Source organism: Lepisosteus oculatus, chromosome 26, assembly GCF_040954835.1.
Source record: "Lepisosteus oculatus isolate fLepOcu1 chromosome 26, fLepOcu1.hap2, whole genome shotgun sequence".
In the NCBI taxonomy this organism is placed as follows: domain Eukaryota; kingdom Metazoa; phylum Chordata; class Actinopteri; order Semionotiformes; family Lepisosteidae; genus Lepisosteus; species Lepisosteus oculatus.
Window position 1 is genome coordinate 9,025,826 of NC_090721.1, and position 23,969 is coordinate 9,049,794.

The 23,969-nt window shown below is 46.4% G+C and overlaps 1 protein-coding gene and 1 long non-coding RNA gene across 4 annotated transcripts in view; one reads left to right on the top strand and one right to left on the bottom strand.

Annotated features, from left to right (window-relative positions):
• The window catches only part of LOC107079909 (uncharacterized), a 228,533-nt gene that overhangs the window by 14,411 nt on the left and 190,153 nt on the right, over nt 1-23,969 (bottom strand). The gene's annotated exons all lie outside the window — the stretch shown is intronic.
• Nucleotides 5,043-6,666, top strand: LOC102688276 (class A basic helix-loop-helix protein 9). The gene has a single exon (XM_069184300.1). The coding sequence runs from the start codon at nt 5,179-5,181 to the stop codon at nt 5,989-5,991; it is 813 nt and encodes a 270-aa protein (XP_069040401.1). The 5' UTR covers nt 5,043-5,178; the 3' UTR covers nt 5,992-6,666.

Sequence of the window (23,969 nt, forward strand, 5' to 3'; positions counted from 1 at the left end):
ACAGCATGTCTAAAATATGCCCTAAATTATGATACACTCACTGTTTGTGAACTTACAGCAATGAGACAAAAATGTTTTAAGAAAATTATGACATTAAATTTTAAGTGGAAAGTTTAGTTTAGAAAGAAAACTTTAAGTGGCCCCTCGCCAATATTTCTGTCTGCATTTTGCAGAGATGGTCTTCCATTAACTCAGGATGAACAGCCAGAATCAATTACTTTGGAGCTACAGGTCACCTGCTAACTGTTCACTGGCTGCATTAACCCTTCATGATCCTGATGTGGTGTGGGTGGGTCACATTTGAACTTTAAAACAGCTGCGTTAACCCTTGAAGAGAACGATTTGGAGAGGGCAGGTCGCATTTTCCAGTGTTGAGGTTCAGCCTTTGCTGCTGCTGAAGTGGCAGCAGTGTTAGTGTCCTGAATGAGGCCCAGCAGTGATTCTGTTTCTAACTGGGCCGGGATTACTGTGTTCAGGCTAGGCTAGCTAGGAACACAGCTGCTATGTGCAAGCAACTCTCTGGGAAAGATCTGCTTATTTAAAACTGCATTTATGCTGTCCCCCTCCTGCCCACGAGGCAACCCATAATTAGCATGCGAAGGTTATGGTTTGTACAACTAATTTCAAATTACAGAGTGAAAATGCTATGACGGAATGCAGGGACTAGTATATTTTACCCGACCTACAAATTATCTTCTAATTGCAGAACAAAAAGGAAGACTGATGTTGTAATGTTCTCCTAATATTCCACTGCGCTATTCTTCCAATAACAAAAACATCACGAAAGGCCTGACGTCTCTGATACATTTAAAACTTTTTAATCCTGTACAACAAGTAACGAGAAATTCAAACACACCATCATTTACTTGTCAGACTAGAGACATTCCAGCACCAATTACATCTTGTGAATTTTAATTGCTATGGTAATTGGAAAAACACCATGTTTTAAGAGCAAATTCTACAACAAACAAAAACAGTGGTTAGGCTACCTCGCATTTTAAGGCTTTAAATATCTTTTTTTCTTTCTCACTTCAGATTCAAGGGCAAAATGCTTTAGTACTGTCTCTCAGGCCAAATGTTTTTAAACACACAGTGAACAATTCCATACCCAGATGCTTTTATGATCATTCAAAATCACTGCTCTGCTGAAGGCTTTGCAGGGGTTCCTAACTACAGCCAATTAATACTAAGCACAACCCTGAACCTACAGCCACAGTGCACCCTTCTGCACAGGGGTGATGATCAGCGTCCCAGTGAGAGTACAGCCACTCGACTACAAAGATGATGAGGCTAAACCGTCAGAAAGAAAAGCAGAAATGCCTAGATTTCAGCGTGTTAACGAAAGGAGACAAACACAGTAACATAAGTACTTAAGTGCATTTAAACCCGAGAGCAGGAGGCTCTTCTTTACACAAAGGGTTGTGGGAGTCTGAAACAAGCTGCCCAACTATGCTGCTGAAGCCAGTACTTTGTGACCCTTACGTTCTTGAAGTGATGTTTATAGCCCTTTGCTGTGAACAGTGAACAAAAATTCAAAAAGACACTAAAGCTGAGAAAGGAGTAAGAATTCTGTTTGAAACAAGCACCATCTTTCACAGTTTCAGTTGCGGCAGAAGGAGATGGGAAAACCCCCGAGCTGGTGCTGCGGCCACATAAAGGTTCAATACAGGTAAACCTGAGCACAGCTGAAAAGTTATGCATGGCTTGTGCATGGCTTCCATGTCACATACGTGCTCGTGTCTTGAAGGCACACATTTCACTTCATGTTGCTTGCAGCCCCAAGCATTGCAAGCCCTTCTGCTAAGCTTCCCGCTGACTGCATGACCACCCCTGTCTGGATAAAAGCTTCAGCTCACCAATTCAATCTCCAGGAGGCGATTAGCATGGAATTTAGTCAAATGCAAGGAAATGTTGTTGGTTTTTTTTCCAGACAATTCCTCAGCAGCTCCGGGCTCCCTCGTGAGTCTTAATTGATTATATTCCAGGTATGATCTTCCCAATTGCAATGCCTGCAATGAACGCTGCAATTGCCTGGATGGTCAGCTGTGTGCTTTGTGTAATAAAAACGAAAGCAGTCTATTAACCAGGCAGGAAGCAATGTCCTCAATGGGAGATCCCTCTTTCTCCCTCCCGGGTAATAGCACCTCCACCTCTGATAAAATCAGGAGTATGCTATCCTGTCAGCCCACTCGAGATGTTGTGTCCAGGGCATTTTAGGCCTCATTGCAGCCCACAGAAAGGAGAGAACTGCACCCGCTATTCATATAATGGGACAACAATGGGCATGATTAGAGCACTGATTGTTAGATAATGGTTTAACATCAGCCCTTTGGATTGCAGGGTGCTCTGAAATGGCTTGAAGCCATGTTCTTTGGAGTGAAGCTGTAAATTCTATTTTAAACGTTCCCGAAAGCACTAATCCCCGATTTAATGACAGTGCCTTAGAAGAATGAGAAGAAAGAGAAGCTTTTCTGTTTTTTTTTTTAGTTCTTCAGTTCCTACACCTCCACTCCATCCGAACTCCCCTGACTTTCCATCGCCGTCTTCAGAGCCAGCGATGCCCTGCACTGGGAAGAGCGAAAACCGACAGGAAGAGAAACTACGGTACTGGCAAAACATTTTCGTTTTCCGCGCGAGTTTGCGATCGCTGGTGCAGATTCCGCGCTGGAGTCCGAGTGGAGAAAGGGCCAGACTCGTGCACCGCAGGGAGAGCCGGGACAGCGGACACCAGCCCTGCCCGCTGCACTGAACGCAAAGAGCTTCACACACACAAAAAAAAACGGAGAAAAAGACGGGCAGGAAAATAAAAGATACCCCTCAGCCACAGGACGGGGGGGAAAAAAAAACCTGCGGAAGAATTTCCAAGGGGAAGAAAATGACAGATCTTAAAAAAAAAAAAGATAAGTGGCACCCTTTCGTGAACAGCCCTGGTCCCAGTAAATCACGCTCAGCCAGGTTCCTTTTATTTGGCCAGGATGGTAATCTATTAATTTGGACAAATGGTTCCGCTCACTTCAAACCAGCTCACATTCACAGGGAAAAAAAAAAATATTTAATGCACAGGGGTGATCACTTAAGCCAACAGCTATCGCAGGTGATAATTGTAAAATATTTCTGCTCCTTTTCCCCACCTTTGAAGTCTTGGCCCATGTCTGTTCTTGTCCCGAGGGAGATCTGAGCCTGATTTATGGTGCTGTTGCAACAACAGACACCCAAATTATCCTGTCCTTCAAAGCAGCTACAGGAGAGAAGTGATCTGCAAATAGGACGCTGCTAATTGCAGCTGTAGAGAAATCTATCGTCTAGATCATGCAAGATAAGTGTTCTTTTCCCCTCTTTGTATAAGGTGTATAAGCACATTAATAAAACTTTGGTTATCTGATAAAGCTACAATTTGTCATGAGTCTCCCGAGTCCATTTTTCACAGGACTCCCACGATCAGCTCAGAAGACACTGATGCTGTCCAGAACTTTCGTAACAAAAGGAAGTGATGAGATTCGAGTTTCACTTTTTTTCTTTTCAACTGTGCTAATGGCTAGGAATCATAATCTTCTAAAATATTTGCCGTGCTTTTTAAATTGGGTGCAATGTGTGTTTAAAGGTGAAATAAAACAAGCATGCTAGTTTTTGTTTGTGAAACCAGAGAACTGAAAAAATGTTTAATACGATAACTCCCACTTCAGATGACTTTCTGAAGTCAGTTTAAGGCAACTGGAAAGCACAGGAGTTTATGTGTTTCATTAACTCGGGTTTTGTGGATGCAGGTTCTGCACTTTGCAATAAGAAAAACCTTGATGATGGATGACAGGAGGGGACACAATAATATCCCTTTAAATATAGTACTGTATGTACCTATAAGAACCTACAACTTCTATAATATATAGCCTATAATTTCTATAAGGTCTATAATAGGTAGGCAGGTCCGTTTCCAGGCCATCAAGGCCCATGGGGAATGGAGGGGAAGGGCCACTGTTTTTCTTGACCATCCGACACTGGAGGTGGAGGTGATGTGGTCAGCCTGTCACCCCCAGAAGGATTAACCCCCGGTACTCACTTGGAAAGCAGGCTGAGTGGACCTGGGGGCCATCTGGAAGGAATCAGAGCAAACTCCATCGCTTGCCCCTACCTGGGATTGAACCCGGGACCTTCCGGGCAGGAGCTAGACACCCCTGCTGTCTGAGCTACCACAGGTAGCTCCGGAAGGTCTATAATACCTTTTCAGATTTTTAAATCATATCATTTGTATGTAAAATATGCAACCAATACAAGCTATATAGTGGCTTTCCAAATTGTTGAAAAAGTTTATGCATACAAAATTAAACATAATCCTTATTTTTCTTAAGAGTTGTCTTAATCCTTGCGTTTAAACTCCTCCATTTTCTGTACTCTAACAGCAGACATTTTTCAAGCTAATAACTGCCAATTAAGCTTAAGGTTACAGGTAATGTATTTCATGTCTCAGCCATTCTCCATTACACACATTCCAGAACAGAGGGGTTGCTCATAAAAGGTTAAATTTGGCACCCCGACTAATTTTTCTCCATTCAAGAGGCACTTTTATATTAATGGAGGTCTGATCACTGAGTATCTCCTAGGTATCTTGGATTGCTTTTTTAATATTTGCTAAAGTATTGCTTGGTCTTTTCCCTTGACATGAACGTCCAGTTAATAATATTGCAGCCAGTTTCACACCACAGTCATATTTCCCAACATATCACTCATGGCACCATATTTCAGCCTCACTGAAACCTCCAGGACCCTTTTCCACATGGGTGCGAGCAGAGCTGCGCGAATCACTCTTCATTCATGGCGTACTCACCTGAAATGAGATTTGCAAAACTGTACAGTGCCCTGAATTCATATGTCGCAAAAAAAAAAGTTTGGGGCGTGTCTGAAGAGTGAACTGATGTTCTCCCATGTTTGCCTGGAGGGCACTAATAAACACAGAGTACACCTTTCTTTATAGGCAATTGTACCATGTGGTACAATAGAGGCCAGCCTTAAAAAGCAGCTCACCTCTTAAAAGGAAGGAGAGGCGAGCACTCGGCGGTACAGGCACAGAAGAGAAGGCTCCTGACTGCTGGGAGCACATGATCCCAGAGAGCTGCTAACTGCAGGCGCAGGTCAAGAGGAAATCCCAGCCCAGTCCAGCCCAGTCCAGGAGAGAGGAGTGGCACCATGACCAGCCGGGCCAGCCTAACGGAGTCGGAGTTTTCCGAAGAGGAGCTGGAGGGGAGTCTCCTGGCCCGTGAGGGCGAGACCCCCGGGGGGGCGCCGGGGAAGCCGTCCCGGGACAGTGAGAGCTCCTCCAGCTGCCCCAGCGAGCCGGACGAAGCCAGGGCCAAGAAGAGGAGCCGGCCGGTGCGCTCCAAGGCCCGCCGGGTGGCCGCCAACGTGCGGGAGAGGAAGAGGATCCTGGACTACAACCAGGCCTTCAACGCCCTGCGCATGGCCCTCAAGCACGACCTGAACGGCAAGCGGCTCTCCAAGATCGCCACGCTGCGGCGGGCCATCAACCGCATCTCCGCGCTGTCCGTCTTCCTGCGCGCCCAGCCGGCCGCCGGCCGGCCCTGCGGCCACGCCGAGTGCCACGGCCGGCCCGAGCCCCCCCGGGCGGAGGAGGGGCCCTTCCCCGCTCCCCCGCAGCCCGCGGGGCACCCCCAGGCCTTCCAGGTGTCCCCCGAGCAGCTGTACGCCGACGCGGCCGGCCACCTGGGCCCGCCCTGCTCCCCCCCGCCCCACTACGCCTGCTACTCCCCGGAGCCCCCCCTCTACCTGCAACACGGACACTTCGGAAGCCCCCGAGACGACATCCGGAGCCCCAACTTTTACAGCAGCGGCGGGGGCACTGGCTGCCAGTTTGGGGTGAGGACCACCTGCCACCACAACCACATGGACAGCTACCCAGAGGCGTCCCCCACCCTGCCTTTCTCCTGGCAGTTCAGCTACCTGCAAGGCACCGGCTACCAGCAGTCCCTCCCCATGCACTGACCGCAGGAGACTCGCACACAGACAGCGGCCAGGGCGCCCGCACGCGCTTTGTTTGCTCAATGTAAGTGCACAGCCAAAAAAATGACAGAGACTGTAATGTGTGGTGCATATTTTCACAGGCCGTGGGGGGAAAAAAAAAGAGGCTAAGACATTTCCCACAGGTAGCCCGGTCGCCTTTTGTTACGCTTGCAATGAATGAAACAGGAGCCCAACAAGAATGTCATAGCAAGAGGAATCGGGCATTCACGATCAGTCATTTTTTTTAAAAAGTAACTGAAGATGTGCAGGTATCCATTGAATCTTTGTATGTACAAAGAGTGAAAGTACTGCAGTACCAATGCACACAAGTGTTCTATGAAGCTGTGAAATGAGTGATATCAGCTTGTTAAAAGTCAAAGCCTGTACTACATGGTAAGAAACTGCACAAGCCTTTGAACAGTCCCTAAAGTTCAACCTGCAGCACTAAACCAGCTGGAGGCTGGACACCTAAGTTACTGAAAAGGGAAAGGTGGGAATCTCAGTCCCAAGACAAAGGAACTCAGATGTGTAGCAGTTTTTTTTTTTTAACTGTGATTCTTCTTTTTGTTGCATGATTGTGTTGATGATTTGTTTTCTTTTGTAAAGAAATAAATGTGATATTTTCGAAAACAAAACATTTCCCATTTTTAATCTGGAATTTGGAAAATGCTTACCGGAGTTAACCATTGTAAACACAACTAGATTAGGCATTTTATGCAAATAATAGTTGTCCTGGAATGATTTTAATAATATTTAATATGAAACGTATATAATGTGAGAGGCCAAAGATAAGGTATGTACGACGTATCCTCATATTACAGGACAGAATAACTAGTGCACTCCTTTAAAATCAACTTGGGATCAATGCTTTATTAATGATCTGTTGAATTTTCTGCATAACTGTTAAGATTACATAGTTTCAGTGTCATATGATAGGTCAAACGTTTGTAGAAATAACAAACAACAAAAGTACACTGACAGTACAGTCTAGACACTGGCTAATACAACTGTATGGTATTACAGTATATATAGTAAGGTCAAAGGATATATACAATGAATGTCCCTACACCTTTAATCAAGGAAAGTTAGATAATGTGATCAGAACTTTCAACTCAGTTATTGATTTGTTATTCCCTTAGCTAAATTCACAAAGTATTGGGGTGCTTGTAAAGGTTTCAGATTTCAAAGTGAATAATAAAGCATGATACTGCCTAATAAATACTGACACTTCCTGCTAGCCTCTTTTGCACTGGGAACTCACTACGAAGGGGACGAGTTCTTTCCTGCAGAAGGGCAGGTTTTTCTTGTCACGTCTTCTCATGAAAAAATATAGGAAGAAAACATTTCAGTATGGTGCATTGCTGTACTGTGCATAACAGTCTTTTATTTTCACATAAAGACACTAAAAAGCTTTTCAGCTCGGCAAAATCATCATACCCACCAGCATAATACCCCTAGAGTTTGGATTTTGCAGCTTTTAATTAATACATTCCTAAATTAAGCAATTCAAATGCTTCTTTCCTCCTTTGCTTTGAAAGGCAATGCCACTGGCACCATGCTCTAAGGAGCAGAGGAGAATCGTCTTGTGAAAAGTGCTTCCCTCTCACAATTAAGTACTGTAAGATCCCTCCATGAAGGCTCACCTATGGACTGCCTGCAGGCCTGATCCCAGCGTTAGGGAATATACAGTATTTCCACCACTCGACCTCTGACCCTCGCAAGCAGTCAGGAAGAAGCTGTCAGCACCGCTGTCGGTTTGTATTTATGATGGAGCACAGTTTTGTTTCAGCTATTTTATAGTCGTGACTTAGGGAGTGGGACTCAGGAATGCTCTTACAGTACAGATTCTTGTCATTTATGTTCTTCACAGTTTCTGAGAAATCGGGAGCATGCCTTTGCTTGTCATACAGGTGAAAAGTGACATTTCGCGCTCAGAAGCAGAGAAACAGATTTATAAAGACAGTGCCGTGTGGCTAAAGTATTGCAGGCTTGCAAGAAATCATTTCCTCCTTGTGCGCCCCTGCATATCCCCCCCTTGCTGAGCATGAAGGAAGACTCCCAAAAATAAGAGTTTCATTGCAACGCAATCTGAACATATGAATGATCCTGCACAGCGGTAGAATTAGCCACACAGAATCGAGATATGATAATGATGTAATTAATAATCTGACACAAAAATGAGCACACAGGCATTCAGCATGGTGCCTGACATCAACAACATGCACACATTTCAGACACTTCTTTCTGTTCCTTGTGCATTGGGCCAAAACCACCCCCTTCACAGCCACTTCATTTTCATCTGGACCTCAACACAGCACAGGCTCACAAAGAGTCCAGGGAAAACAAACGCTGCCCAGGACCCAGGAAAGGAAAGACTCTTTCTTCATTTCATTCAATGAAAGCTGCATTTTACTGTGTGCGCCAGCAACGCCTCGGCCTTACAGTGCCCTGGGGATCCTTCCAACAGACAAAGGTGTTCAAGCAGGTTTGTGGAGGTGCAATCTGACAACAGCAGGCACCTCTTTACACTAAGGGCTGTGGGGGTCTGGAACAAGCTAACCAGACGTGTTGTTGGAGCCGAAATCTTGGTTTCTTCTAAGAAACGGCTGGATGAAATGGATCAGTCAATTCCGAACGACCAAACTGGCCTAGATGGGCTGAAAGATCTTCTCTTGTTCATATCCTATCTCACGTTCAGTTGACACCTATGCATCCTAATCAGCACAGCACCTACAACACTGTAGACTGACCTGCTTGCACTGCCATGTCATCGCCTTCATTCGAATCCCAATTGTATCTGGACAGAAAATCAAGGCACGGGCAGGAATAAGCGATGGACTGGCTGTGCGTGTGTGTCCCAGCAGTGTCTTTTCAGCAGTTGGCAAACAGCACGAGGGCGCTACTGTGCATGCCGGAGGAGGCCAGCTGTGAGCCGCTGTGCTACTCCTCCTCCGCCCCCCGATCTCTTGGCCTCTGGTCATCATCTGCCAGGACAGCACCTTCCTAATGATCCACAGTGTGTGGTCCCCCCTGGGGACTGAGTCCCGCCCTCCCCCTGTCCCTTGGATCATGTGACCGGTGGCTTTCACTGCCCGGGTGCCATGACAACCAGCGGGCTGCCGCCAAACAGCGAGGGAGACGCTTAGCTCCCGGCTCCCAGCTCTGGCCATTCTCCCCCTATTAAAATTTTACCCCTGAATGGTTTAGAGAAAACTCTGGCCTGCCTCAAACAAAGAGCAAGCCGACAAACAGGAAGGAAATGGACTGACAAGATATGACACACTGGGCTGGACTGCAAACAGACAGACGTGAAACCCCCCCCCCAAAAAAAGCGAATGAAATGATATTGAAGAGGGCTACTGAGAAGAAACAGCCGTTACAAGCACCGCCTTGAGTGCTGCAGCACAAAAAGCCCAACGAAGAGGAATGAAATTGAAATGTCTGACACTAAACCGGCCCCCGACACCATTTTCCTCCACCAGATGAGCCCAAAACAAAAAAGCACCGCAACACCCGCGCGAATTAGCTGTACTTTCTGACGCCGCTCTTCTGGGGGGGGGGTGCCTGCCGTCGTGACATCAACAGTCGTTCTGTTTTCGGCGAAGGAGGGGCAGGTTGGCTGCACGGCCCCAGAATTCCCCTCCGGACGGCGCGAGCCGTGTTTGAAGTGGCGTGCCAGGACCCGGGCAGCGGTTCGGGCCGTTGGGACAGGCCTGCCGTCGAAAGCTGCTCGCTCGGGGGGCTGTGGGCGGGTTTCACGGCCCCCCCCAGGAGGGATGAAGTGACAGGAACAGGAGCAGCGGAGCGATGCTGTTCCCGGAACTCAGGGGAGGACTGGGCCGGGGGAGGTGGTGTGTGTGTGTGGGAGTTAGGGAGGGGGCGTACTTTCCTCTCCACTCTCACCCGGAACCCGGCGCCCTCTCTCTCTCTCCCTCTCTCCTTCAGAGCGGGAATCAGAGCCGCGCGGCCTGACTCACCCTCTGACAGACAGACTGAGGGACGGAGAGAGAAACCTGCCGGTCGGCACAGCTTTACGACCCAATAAAAAAAAAACCCAGCGAGCAGGAACGCGCCTCTCTCTCCTCACCCCCCAGCTCTGTCTGTCTGTCTGTGAGTCAGACCGCAGCCAGGGGGAGAGGGTTTTTTACGACTTCTTAAGAAAGTAAAAGGCCTTTTCAATCTCATTCGATCTGGGACAACGGAACCGAGATGCTGATTTAATAGACAAATTACTGGATTGGCAGAGAAGGCAAAACAAACCAGATTTCAACCCCCTTGCTTGTCAAGGCTCTGCACGCTGTTTCAACTACAGAGCAGACGTTTAGGCCACCCGGAAAAGATTCTGTATCTCTCGAGATGAATTTCGGATAAAACGGAACCTTTAAAACCTTCGCATCCCCAAGGTCACAGGTTTGATTCTGAGCTTCAGTGTCTCCTTGTGAGGAGTCTGAATGTTCTGTCTGCACCTGTTCCTCTTTCTTCCCCTTTCCCACAGGCATGCAGTGTTGTTGTTTGTTTTTTGGGGGGACTACTTTAAATTTCTCCCAGTGAAGTAGGCCGCTGGGCTCCCCGTGTCGTTACTCGCAAACCCGAGCACCTTCCTCTCCTGCAGCCGGTGTGAACAATCTCGTCTGATGTAGATACGGCACTGCTCCACTAGAGGGCAGTGAATCTCCACCGGATTAAAACAAATCACATTCTCGAACAGCTCCGCACTTGGATTGAGACAAAGTATTATAATACTAATACTAATACTAACACTAACATACTAATAATAATAACATCACTTTATTAACCCTTTACAATTTCTTGCATTAGGAATTATCTTTTCACATACCCCAGCTTGCTCTCCATGAGACACACAGACAGGGAGAGAAGCCTGGGTCAGAGCGCAGGGTCAGCCATTTATACAGCACCCCTGGAGCAGTTGGGGTGAAGGGCCTTGCTCAGGGGCCCAACGGAGTAGGATTCCTCTGCCGGCTGCGGGATTTGAACCGGCAACCTCCCAGCCACAGGCGCAGATCCTTCGCCACAGAGCCACCGTTCCACCCTAAGTATGTTTGCAGCCAAGGTACGCATGCGCCTACAGGAACGTTTTTACCCTAGTTTTAAATAATAATAGCAAAAACTTTATTTTAAATATAGCGCCTTTAAAGGTGGCTCCTCAAAGCGCTTTACAGAACGACCCTCATGATCAAACACGACGCGGACACCAATGGCGAAGGAATGACTAGCGACACCTTTTCCAAACCATGCGCGCTTCCCAGCCACGCCCGCGGCGTTAGTCACCCCTTCTCTCTAGCGCTGCCGGGGCACGTCGGAGCCCCTCTTTTGTGCCAACGCGGGGATAAATACCGCACACCGGAAACACCGATGCCAAGTAACCTTCTGCAGACGGGGTCGCAGACATTCATCGGTGACTCGTCCATTACATAATGACTGAAAGCGTACAGGTGCTTTCACACGTTCTTTGCGGTTTACCGTAGTAAAACCTCCAGACAAACAGCACGGCCTCACAGACGGATGACAAAGTACAGGATAACAACGAGAGCATTGTACTGCTTCTCGGCAGGTCTCATGACCCCGGGTCATTCGGAAACAACGGGTTGCCGGCGCTTATCCTGAGCGCAGTACGAAGTTTAAAAGTTGTAAAAGTTTTTTTTTTTCCCCGCAACAACCCAACTTTCTGCTTCTCTCTGCATAATTGCGACGAAAACTTGATTTTGGCAACGAAACAATGTAGGCTCGGCCGTGATAAACGAAGTTGTTTCTGGTTCAGCATAATGTTGCAAAATCAGCCAGAGTATTTTGATTAGAAGAAGCAAATTTAATTTTGCACCGAAAACAAAAAGCTTTTAATAACTTCCATATGTTTTCCTGGTTCTTTTAACATCGGATAAGCACAATGTAAATCAGAAATAATGATTCTGAATAAAAGGCTTTGATAATCAGGGAAAACACTATCAGCTTCAGCCATGGACACTTGCAGTTTCTCACAGTGTTTCAGCTGTCCGTTTAACAAGCAAGAAAGCACGTTCAGACATAAAAAGTAATAAATCTCATCTATAATAGAAAATTAGTGCTTTAAAAAACACAATAAATCACAATCAACAGGCACAATGGCATGGTTTTGAAAATACTTGGCCTTTCAAGCAAAACTGCACAGGGCGAACAGAGCAGGACAACACAGTCCTCTACAGCCCAGAGCCCATAGAGAACACAACGACGTCCTCAGCACAGAGTCAGATGGCGCACACACACAGAGTCAGATGGCTCTCCCAGAACACTGGCCTGTTCTCACCCTCCAGGGGCAGAACGGGCCTCACCTGAAGGACTCTCTCTCACACACACACACACACACACACACACACACACACAAGTCTTCCCGTCGCCCCCTGTCTGGCCTTGAACCCTGGACCCAAGTGCTGCTATTTCAGTGCTTGAGAACTACAGAATGTGTGCCAGACTGCTAGGAGGCCTGAGGGCATGTTCTCACATTTGTGTGTTGTCCAGGAGACAAGATAGTGAATCTAGTAGTAGTAGTAGTAATAATAATAATAATAATAATAATAATAATAATAATAATAATCATCATCATCATCATCATCATCATCATCATAATTCTGCTTTTCTGGACCCCACTCAAAGCGCTTTACAGGTAATGGGGATCCCCTCCACCACCACCAGTGTGCAGCCCCACCTGGATGATGCACCAGTACTCTCCCCACACACCAGCTCTCAGTGGGGAGGAGAGCAGAGTGATGAAGCCAGTACAGAGATGGGGAGTATTAGGAGGCCATGACTGGTAAGGGCCAGGGGGAAATTTGGCCAGGACACTGGGGTTACACCCCTACTCTTTTCGAGAAACACCCTGGGATTTTTAATGACCACAGAGAGTCAGGACCTCGGCTTTGCATCTCATCAGAAGGACGGTGCCTTTTTACAATAAAGTGTCCCCGTCACTATACTGGGACATTTGAACCCACACAGACCGCAGGGTGAGCGCCCCCTACTGGCCCCACTAGCACGACACAACGAACCTGACTGGTCCGAATGAGACTGAAGCACCTAACCAAGATGGGCTCTCCTGTAATTTAAGACTTTCCAGATCAGAAGCATGGGGTGGACTTCTCCAACGGTCTCTATTTTCTCTATACAAGTACTTACCTAAAGGTTTAGGAAACTCGTCTTTTCTCTCACCGAACCACCAGAGGGCAGTGTTGGTCTTCTGAGCCTCCTGCTGAGAACAGTGAGCTGAGAGAGAGACTCAGAGCACATCCGCTCCTAGAGGAACGGCTGGATCAATCCATCTCAGAGCAGCAGGTTTATTGACCGAAAATATAGGAAATGATATTTTACAGGCCGATGCTTAGCGGGCATTTTTTTCTATGCTTCCACCTTTTCGGGGGTATCTTTTTCTTTGCAGCATTTCAGCTTATGATCTGGAGGCAGGGCGCTGGGAAGACGGCCTGCTTGTCTTTTATTAAGCCTGGCTCGCAGGCGCCCGCCAAGTCCGTCCTTTCCAGCGATGCTCAAAGTCACTCCTGTCATTTACCTCCCGTGACAGATCAGCAGTTATCCCTGCCCCTTGTCTCGGTAACCTCAGTGATTTATGACTAGTTAGGGGACAGAACTCGGAGGAAAAAGTCCATTTTCTTCTTTCTTCGGCCGGATCTTGACAGCTGAGGATGGGGGATCATTTTTCACCCCAGCTTCAACCCCCCCCATCTGGATAAAACCAGCAAAGCCGTGGACACACAGGAGCAGGCTTCTGAAGATGATAAAATACCCTCGTTTATCTTGAAGGGGCGGACAAACATGAGAAGTGTAGGTTTTACAGTCTCAGGCCATGACTCTCAGCTTCTCCAAGAGTACGCGAGACCGAGAGCAGAGGCTGGAAGGAGAGATTATGAAATCAAGACTTGTTGGTTTTTGTTTTTTATCAAACAAGCAGTCTAGTAGCTCAGGGAGCCAGGCTGTAAATACGACACATTGGAATTATTTTACGATCTTGAAGTGACTGCATAATAAACACAGTGACATTTCCTTCCCTACGTCTCCAAGGTTGAAGGCATCCTCCTTCTTGCTAACACTACCAAGGCCTTCAGGCTGACAAAGTGCCAGTGGCACCGTTTTAAAAACAAATACTCCAGAAATAACATTCCCTCCGCCGTTCTCCAGAAGAGGGGTCCCTCAGAAATATCCCCCGAGTGTCCCCAGAAGAAGCACAGGAGGTGCGCGACCGCTCTCTCAGTTGTCGCCTCTGCGCTCACCTCAAGTTGTTGGACCACCCAAAAAAGAAAACTAGTGAAAATGGAATTGTGAAAATTGGGAGCAGGAGTGCTCTTCGTTTATTTTACCGACCGACTCTATTGCCTTTCTACCACTCCAGCTGGGAGGGGGCAGAAGTTTCTCAGCAATATAGAATATGACTCCTGAAAGATGGGTCTGGAGACAAGCCGCAGAAAGAGACTCCTCTTCTCTGTGACTGGTGACCTTGCAGGTGAAGAGAAGCAGTGACAGAAACCGCAGCAGCTCAGAAGCTAGGAGGTCCCAGGTATACCGCCGGCGAAGGCGAGGAGTCTCGAGAGAGAAGCCTGTCCTTTCTGATGCATCTTTCCTCCGGGAGAGCTGAGCTCCCCAGCAGGCCGGAAGGGAGCCCGATGGTGTGCCGAGGTCAGCTTGCTCTTGCTTCGTGCCCGTTGGGGATGGGGGGGGGAGGGTGAAGACGGGCCTGACGTCTGAGCAGTACTGGCGGGATTGGAGGAGATTTCATCTGGACTATTAAACAGGTACTTCCTGGCAGAGAACAAAACCCAGCCTGAGACTCTGCAGATCCCCATCACTCCCTGCTCCTTCTGTCGGCAATTTTCCTTTTTCCTGTACCTGACAATTTGCGCTCTTTAGAGCTGTCAGGGATTTGGATGGGCGAATTTACTTAAACCCTTGACACTGCAGACTCTCCGTTTGATTTTTTTTTTTACATTAGCAAGACAGGCAGTGCTGACATTTGAGCTGGTGGTGCTGACCTTTTATTGCCCAGAACTGCTCGCTGAAGGGCTCTACTGGGTTTCTCTTCCCTGCGAGAGTTTTTCTGACAGGATGTTTTTTTTTTACTCTCATCTGGAGTCGCCAGTTGTTTCAGACTCGGCAGCGCTGCTCGGGAGAGGCTGAGACACCCGGACGAGCTCCTCCGAAGCTCCTTGCAGTGTGTTTGTCATTTGACACGTTGAGAGCACTGCTGCACCTGGCAGTATAGCTGGAAGAGCAGCGTGTCTCTTGCTGACACAAAGGGGGCAAATCCAGGGTCACTGTGTGTGCTCAAGCACCCCAGTGGTCTTGATGGTACAGTTACTGAAGCTGGGGTGAAGCCACTTGTACTATGTTCATGTGTAGGAGGTTAGCATAGGACTGCACTGACACAATGCTTAATAACTACTACACTGTTTCCTGAACTCTACAGTCAACTTTTGTTATTCTGACTGCATTTTAAGATGACCTCCCAAGATAAAAAAACTGGCACATCACTGCCATTTTGCAAGTAAATGGCATCTCAGAGGAGTCCTCTTAGCTGAGAGGAGCCCTAAACTCTGTCTGATCTCAGCCCTGTCCCAGCGGGCTTTTGTGCGACCGTTTCAGGAATCTCAGTCCCCGCCGGTGATGGTGATAACCAGGCTCGAACCCTGCCATGCCTGGGCCACAGAGCGAGCACCTTTGCCAGCTGTGCCACTCAGGAGCGTCACAAAGCCAGGACATACCTGCTGTCGTTCCTTAGAGAAAGTGAAAGAGATCGCCTTTCTGCAAAGCCAAAGAGCCAAGGAACTACAGAGCAGCACTGTCACGACTGATCAGAAGCCTATTAAAGGTACAAGCACTCAGGTGTTGAGTTCACCTTTCTACATCATTCTTCTGGATGTCTCCCCACTGGCCTGCAAGCATGAGCAGTGCTCTCCAGCTAGGATCCCAGCAAAGTCCCAAAACCGCAAGATCAGAAGCGATCTGTGGAGTGAACCAGCAGCTTTCCCAGTGTTGGAGCCCCTTTCCGCCATCGTGACGGAATTCTGTCCTGCCATGGAATTCTGTCCCTTCAGCACTCCTCGAAAAACCCAGGGAAAAAAAATACATTGCCTCACAACTGTCAACTTGCAAAGGATTGTCCCTGGAATAAATGTATTATTCGATTAGGAGGAACAACAATACTTCAAAAAAATCGCTTTGTGAAACGTCACTGACTTGAAGGATGTCTACAATATCTTGGATATCTATATGAAGATGGATATGACAAGAATTAATTCATTATATTATTTCATCTGGTATAACAGATAAATAATTCCATGATACAGATATTAATGTCCTGCTCCCACTGAACATATTAATAATGAGAGCTCATTAATATCATCAAGATAAATAACCTGTGTCAATGCAATCTGTTATTGTCAGTCCTGCCGGCTGTTTAAAGATGATCTACTGCTGACAGAACATGTGGAGCACTTCATATCAGCCTTTTACTGGCGTTTTATAAATGTAAGTGTGTTGTGAGTGAGATGTAATGTATTAATTAAGCGAATCCATTAGTCAGATGTAGTACTGATATTCACGTATATCAATACAAAAGACACACCTAAAGAAGGATCTCCAGCCAAGGTTGTTTTAGTGTGGAATTAATCTTTACTTGTCCCTTAAAATGCACAGCTGGGGATCCTGGTTTAGACTGTTTGGCAACCTGTGTCCAAATGACACTTCCCCTCTTGAGCACATGATCACCTAGATCTGTTCAGGCCCTAGCCAGGGGGGCGGTGTGTCTGCATCTTTCCCTTCCAACTCAGCTCTTAATGAGCTAAAGCAATTGGTTACTGGCTTCACTGGACCAATTTAACAGCTCCTCCCAGCTCCTTAGTCCCTGCCGCTTTAAAGAGACCTCGACAACCTGCAGACACACACATCCAGGACCAGGACTGGACAGCCCTGGCCTAGTTCAAGGCACTGAAAAATGACCGATAGTTAGCTAAGTTAACAGAGGGTTGCTATGGATGAAATCATAAAATGGAAACAAAATGCTCAATGTTCAAAAGGTTTCGGTGCTTATTAAAAATACAGGAGTCTTTCTCTCACAAATTGGCTCGTCAAGATACAAACACCAGGAGGAAATTGAGTTAATTTGCCGTTCAATACCTTTCTTGTGGCCACTTTGTCACAGTGCTGACCACCGGGACACAAGGTTATTCTTTCTACATTAGACATTAACTGCTGACTGAAATTGCATGCTTTATTCTATCCCCTGCAGGAACTCTTGGAATGGACAATGATCTTTGCTTTTTTTGATGGATGAGTGCATTTTCTTAAAAAAAACACAAAAAAGGAAATTGCTAGGTGATACAAATAAGGCCAAATGAAGCACAAAACAATGAGCAGCAGGACCACTGAGGCATCCCAACGTGGTGAGAAAGGTGTCTGGGATGTGTTGGAAGGCACTGTGGATCCATCCAGGGAAGGACAGATTAGCTATTGACATATACCGTACGTTCATTTATTTTTACCAAAGGGATCTTTGCTCCTTGAACAAATGTATTATTTGATTAGGAGGAAAGAGAATACAAGAAACATAAGGAAAAGAGTAAAACGAGAAAAGGAGAAAGTTCTGGCCGATTAGATCAATGTGTTTGAACCCCTGTTAACTCCAGGACAGGCATATAATACCATATATGTATTTATTGCACACATTGAGGTCCCGAATGCAGGGAAAGAAGAAAATCAGCCCTTGCATCGTTTATTTTCAGGCTGTCATTGTCAGAATCTGCTTTCGAATATGATGAATGTAGAGCTAAATAACCCTAGTCAAGAGCAGTTAACATCACCAGGGACTTCACCTTATTATTATGTTAATACAGTTCCAGCATGCATATGTGTGTTTGTGTCTGTGTGTGATTTCCACACTCCTGTGTGTAGAGAGGCACACATGTAGCAGAGTTCACAGTACAATGAGAACGTTATAGTGACATCACTTCATTCTGAAGTGCATTTAAATCTGTAGAGGAGCAGGTCTGAGGCTCCTATGAGCTGTGTAGTTCAGGGTCTTGAAGCTACGCCTGCATATCTGGTGCCTAATCACCTATGATATACATGTGTGTTTGTATCTGCATGCAGTGGGGGAGTGAGGTGGAATGGTAAAAACAGATAATAAAAAACTGTACATATCCGAAGGACTCCAGTGTTGTTTTCTGTTAGAACTATGATTCAGATCCTGTGTTTCCAAGTGTGGGGGCGTGCTGTGGGAGGCAGTCATTAAGGATCTATATAACTCAGCTAGCCAAGGAGAGGAAATGTGCTTAAAGCCCTTCGTGGTGTTGTACAGTGTCGAGCACAGATTGCACACATGAGGTGAATCACTCATCATCATCTCACTGTGCCAAAACTGGATTGGTAGGAATTTATTAAAACCGAACTGCTAAGTAATTGGGCTCTGCTGTGCGTTCACCTTAGTCATGGTTTGAAGAACCATCTAATTTAAATCAGTGTAATTAGTAGCAATGCATGATTAAAGCATGCCTAATCACAGCACTCTCAATTATTAATGAGCTGTTCGACCGAAAATAGTAAACCATGCATGATGCTTCACGCTTGTTGTTATAAATGAAGAAAAGTGAGTAAAAATGATAGTCATGCCGTTTGGACTTATGTGGTTAATGCACAGCACACCCAAGGTCCTCACAGCATGCAACACCCTCTCAAAGATTTCAACTTCTTTCTGACATTAAGGGCTATATCTTTCAAGCTGCAAACTGCCCATCTAATTCACCTGCTGCAGAGTGGTCAATGTATCCATGGGTTGAGCATAGTAGGAAATAAGGGTTTATGTTTAACTCGGTTGGTCAGTTATTCATTTGAAAGCTGTTACAGCAGTTTTGTTCGGATCTTTAGAAATGCACATTTGCACCCAGGGCATGCCAAAGATTTCGTTATTTTAAATCAAGTACACACCTGTAATTCTTGGGTTATAGGGGTACTTCAAAACAACATCCTATATATAGAAAATGCAGTTTGATTTTTTTTTCTCTTGACCTGCTCTTCTGTAGCAGAGCAGAATCCATTTCCCTGTGTCTGTTTCTCATTAGGAAAAGCAATCAGACCATTCATTACAGCGCAATTTAAGATGGAGTGGCTCAATCTCGGCAAGGAGACAACGTCGTCCTCCTTCAGCAAAGTTTGTGACCCGTGCTGTGAGTTTCATCTGCAGAGCTGTGTTTATTTTTAATTGCACTCCTGTTAGCTCCCTCTTCCTTGAGCTCCCTCTTACAGTAAAATGAAACCACAGGTTCAGCTATTGATTAATAAAGGCAGGAGGGAGACAAGGCTGTTCCGATTAAGTGCACACCAGGCATTCATCTGATAGAAACAGGACACATCCCAATAAAATCTACAGATAACACCTCTGCAGTGCCACTTGCAGTAAAGCAGCACTCTGAAAAACTCCTGAATTACATTAAAACACAATCAGCCTCAGTTTAAAGCTGCTGACTCCCTAGCATGGTTATTTCCAGTATATGCTCAGCTGATGCCAAAGATACATTAACTTTCACGGCAGAGCTCTTTTTTCTCACCGCTATTTCGGGTAGGCAGCACACATTATTTAAGAAAACAGAATGCCATGATAATCTAAAATAATTGTATAAAAACTAGAGTTTTCAGATGGCTTCTTTAATGCAATTATTATGATGATTAATAATAATCTTCAAAGGAAATAGAGCAGCTTACATTATGCTAATACAAGAATTTCCATTACCTGTGTTGTTGATTATCAGCCTGCTCACTGAATACAAAAACAGAACTGCTGGCAATAGGTTTGATGCAACACATTGGTTATTTCTAGCAGCTAAACACAGTGAGACATCACAATACATCAATGCAATTCATACTTTCCAATGAAGCCATCAAACGTCAGCTCTCCACCTGCTTTGTGGAATTTCCTTTAGGGTGCATGACACTTTACAGAACAACATGACTGACCTTGGCCTCGAACCCGTGTGCGCCCATTCTCTGCAGCACTGCTGGGTGTGCACACGGGGATTGACCACACTTGTACAGGACAGTTGCCATACAGCTGTCCAGCTGCCAAACAAGGAAAAACTCCAACAGCATTCCCTATGCCGTGCTACGGATTTGAAAGGGCGGTAAATAACAAATCAGATGCCCTTAGTCCGACACCAGCTTGCACACTTGAAATCCAAAAAAGCGACTTGGTTCTTCCTTCCTGTGCTTGTGTCTGAGAGCTGCCACAACTCCCAGCTCTCTGCGGTGGCGTGTGTTTAATCACCCACGGTGGGGACAGGGCGGCACAGGGGTGCACGGCGACTTTGCCCTTACAAAAAGCCAAGCTGCTGCACGCCCTGCGGAGCCTGTTGTTAAAATTAAAGCAACGAACGACAACCAAACCTCCGTGCCAGGTCTTTCTCACTTTCACGAGAGGCCCCACACTTAATGAGCAAGCAAGGCTGCCCTGCTCTGTTCATTCTGTGGCACAAAACACAAAGCTGATCTCGCTTGCCAAGCTGGTGTTTTTGTATCTTGTTTTTATGCTCTACATTCAGCCCCGCCTGGCCCTGGCTAGAAGGATTTTGGAAAGCCTCCTCTAGCTTGAAACAAAAGAAAGGGCTTTAGCACTTACATTTATCTTCACATAGTCTACATTACAGCACGTTATACAGAACACACTGTTCCTTTCCAGACAGAACAGCATCAGCATCCAGCTAGCATCTGCTCCTTGGAAGACAGAAGCTCATAAACACCGAGGTAATGGAGGCGACAGTGTTGTGAAGACATTCTCAGGGGATCCAGCCCTGCTGTGCACTCTGGTAAGATGAGGGTCTTGCTGTTTTAATTTAGAGGCAATTATTCCAGAGAGTATTCAAGCTGCAGGTGTTGCAGACAGTGTACTGTGTTACGAGGAGCCAAAGACAGTATTCTTGATTAAACCATATAGGAAAGCAGTGGGTTCCAACTTCCTAACAACTGTAAGTATTAGTGTTGGCTACAACAATACCCAGTGCTTAAATGTTATAACACTGGAATTAGAAGACTGTACAATGGATTTTTGTGTGTCTGTGTGGGGCTGGCGTCTGGTACTGTTCACGCTGCCTGAGTGTTAACAGCCAGTTCGAACTATATCTTCTATGCCATTTTCCACTGACGCTACTTCAGATCAAAACAATTGGTTAATTATCATTTCAATTGAATGAAATCCTTCACCTTTTTCAACCTCTCATAAGAGGTTCAGTTTCTTTGATTTTTCTGGACACACTGTTGATGTTTCCCCCTGGAGTCTTTTTCTCAATTGCCGTTTTCAAAGGATAATCCTCTAGGGAGCCCGGCTCCGTCGATCTCAGTGAGTGACAGGCAAGTTGTATATTAGTCTCCACCACAGCTAAAAGCACAGGTGTTTCCACCTTTTTCTTTCCATTTCCCCCTGCTTTCTGGGTGATGGAGAAGCAGGCCACAGATGGAGAAGTCCAAACTCTTTCCCACAGTGTGACCAGCTCACATCACATTGACAGATAGGCCCTTTAAACTTCCAGGGGTTTGGGATAAAAGAGAGACTCGCACTGCTGGTATTTCGGGAAGGGGCTTGCCTCTCCGGGCGACCTGTGTTTGCCTCGACGTGCGTTTGACTGATGAGGTCAGTTACTGCGTTTGACAAAGACGGATGGAGAATTTAAACTGTGTTCTCAGAACAAATGGATGATTTGTGTACCAGCACATCGAGGAAGAGGTTAATAAGATCATCATTTACGGGCAATTACTCTCAGCTACCCACTGTGCAACGGACAATCAGAGGAACACTTGCCCTTCTAAGGCTGTACTTGTAGTCTTGTAGTGTGAAACCCAACCCAGAAGCCCTAAACAGAGATATGTAACTATAACACTTGTGATTATTAATTAGTGATGCAGAACACTACAAGTCAAGTCAGGCTAACAAGCAGTTAGAATATACAGTAGGCTTCTGACCTGATTCTGCATTCACTTTATGCATTGCAATAGTTGGGCTTCTAGGGTATGTGACTAACATTAGAAAGGAGTACGTTAGAGCTGTCTGATGTCCTTTTAAATGTTTGCAGCCATCCGCTAATTTGGCCCATCGAAGAGCACAAAGCTGTTGAAACGCAGTGCAATCAGAGCCACAAGTGTGCCGCACAGTAAATCTCTCCCAGAGACAGAATTCTAAGCGGCTGTAATAAAATCTCAGCTCCCGTCAGGGGCAGAGATCCTCATAGTTGGGTTTATTCATGCATGAGCTCAGCACTCGGGCTTCAGCAACACAGCCTGCCTTATAAAGGTTGATGACCTCCCACGCACGGAAAGAGCTTCAGTCTGAAGCAGCAGCCATGAGACAATGTTTTAGGGGCGGAAGCTTAAATAATGTTTCATTGAAGAGACTCAGAATGAGATCATTAGTCAGCGGAGCAGACAGGCCCAGCCTCTCATTTGAATAGAGAACACAACACCCACCCCCCTTCTCCCCATCCCTACGACTCAGAAACGGACGCTGGTCCACACTGATACAGGATTCTGCCTCTCTTGTTACACTCTGACAGCTGGACTAGGGAAAAGGCAGATGCTGCAAGCTCTCTGGACGCATCCAAAAACATCCCCAAGTCACTGTCTCTCTCTGTGCTGCAGAAACAGAACGTAGATGAAAGCTCCGCCTTTCTAAAAGCAGTGCAGCCCTGGGCATGCCTACACGTGCACACATGCCCTTCCGGCAGGACAGAGCCCCAGCGGCTGTACATACAGTACTCAACAAGGGCTGGGGCAGCGCTTGAGGGTCAGAGCTACACCGCCGAACGAGGAGATCGGAAACAAAACACCCACTGCGATTTCCCCGCTGCTTCCCGCAGGCCTGCGCGGCAAACACACAAACTCATCTATTTTATTTGTCCAAGGCAGCAAGGACGCAACGGCGAGATAATGAGACCCGCGCGCAGCTGAAGAAGCAATCAAACTGCAATGTAAATCGGCTTTATGTCTTCAGACCCTCTATTTACGGACGCCGAACACAAGACAGTGAGCAGAATGGGGTTTCCACAACCCTAGAGCACAAGCTGGGCGAGAATCATTCGAGCTGCCAAGGAACAAAGACCCGAGAGCCAATATTCACTCTGCATTTTCATGGCCATGGAGCTGGGTCTTGAATATAAACACTCCCGATACCTGAGCTTCCAGATGCTGTTTTATTTTAAGCTGTGTGAAAGAGCGCTTGGGTAGCAAGCCTGTCTTATTTAGATATGAAATTACAGGACATGTTTTTTTTTCTCCCTTTTTCAGTATCTGAGACGGGTGACCCCTGGCTCAATTCTTGCAGCAATTAATGTACTGATCAAAAAAGCGAAGGCTGGAAAATCCCAGCGATGCCCAACATCGCTTTATCGCCTTTCTTACGCGCAGTATCTGTTGCCATGCCTCTGTCCTGATGGCCACGCCTTCGGCTCACTGGGTGGGATTTGTTGAGCCGGCAGAATGATGGCACTACTAAAGCTCTCCAAGTGAAATCAGCCATAAGCTTCACAAGGTGCTGGCATGAGATACCATCTAAATTTACAAAGGTCGCACTTAAAGCATGTGATTTTCACATGGCATTAGCGTATATCCCTACAGAGTGTGGCGCAGAATCAGGAATCTGCTTAAGCACGGTAATCCGCTTACTCCTGCGCTAAGGTGAGGATTAATCATATGTGCCAACGTGGCTATGTCATTCAGGGCACATCTGAATTTTCCAAATCGACACGTGTGAAAACGGGCAGGTTTTCAGATGTCCCGCTCCCCACTGCCCAGGCGAAGGTCCATTTTTCCGAATATCCCAACGGATTTATGCTACTGTACTGAGCTTTGCCGAACACAGTGTTCCCTAAAAAGACTGTCGGGGTGGAAAAACACAGAGGACAAAAAGTAAGAACAGCAAGACACACTCT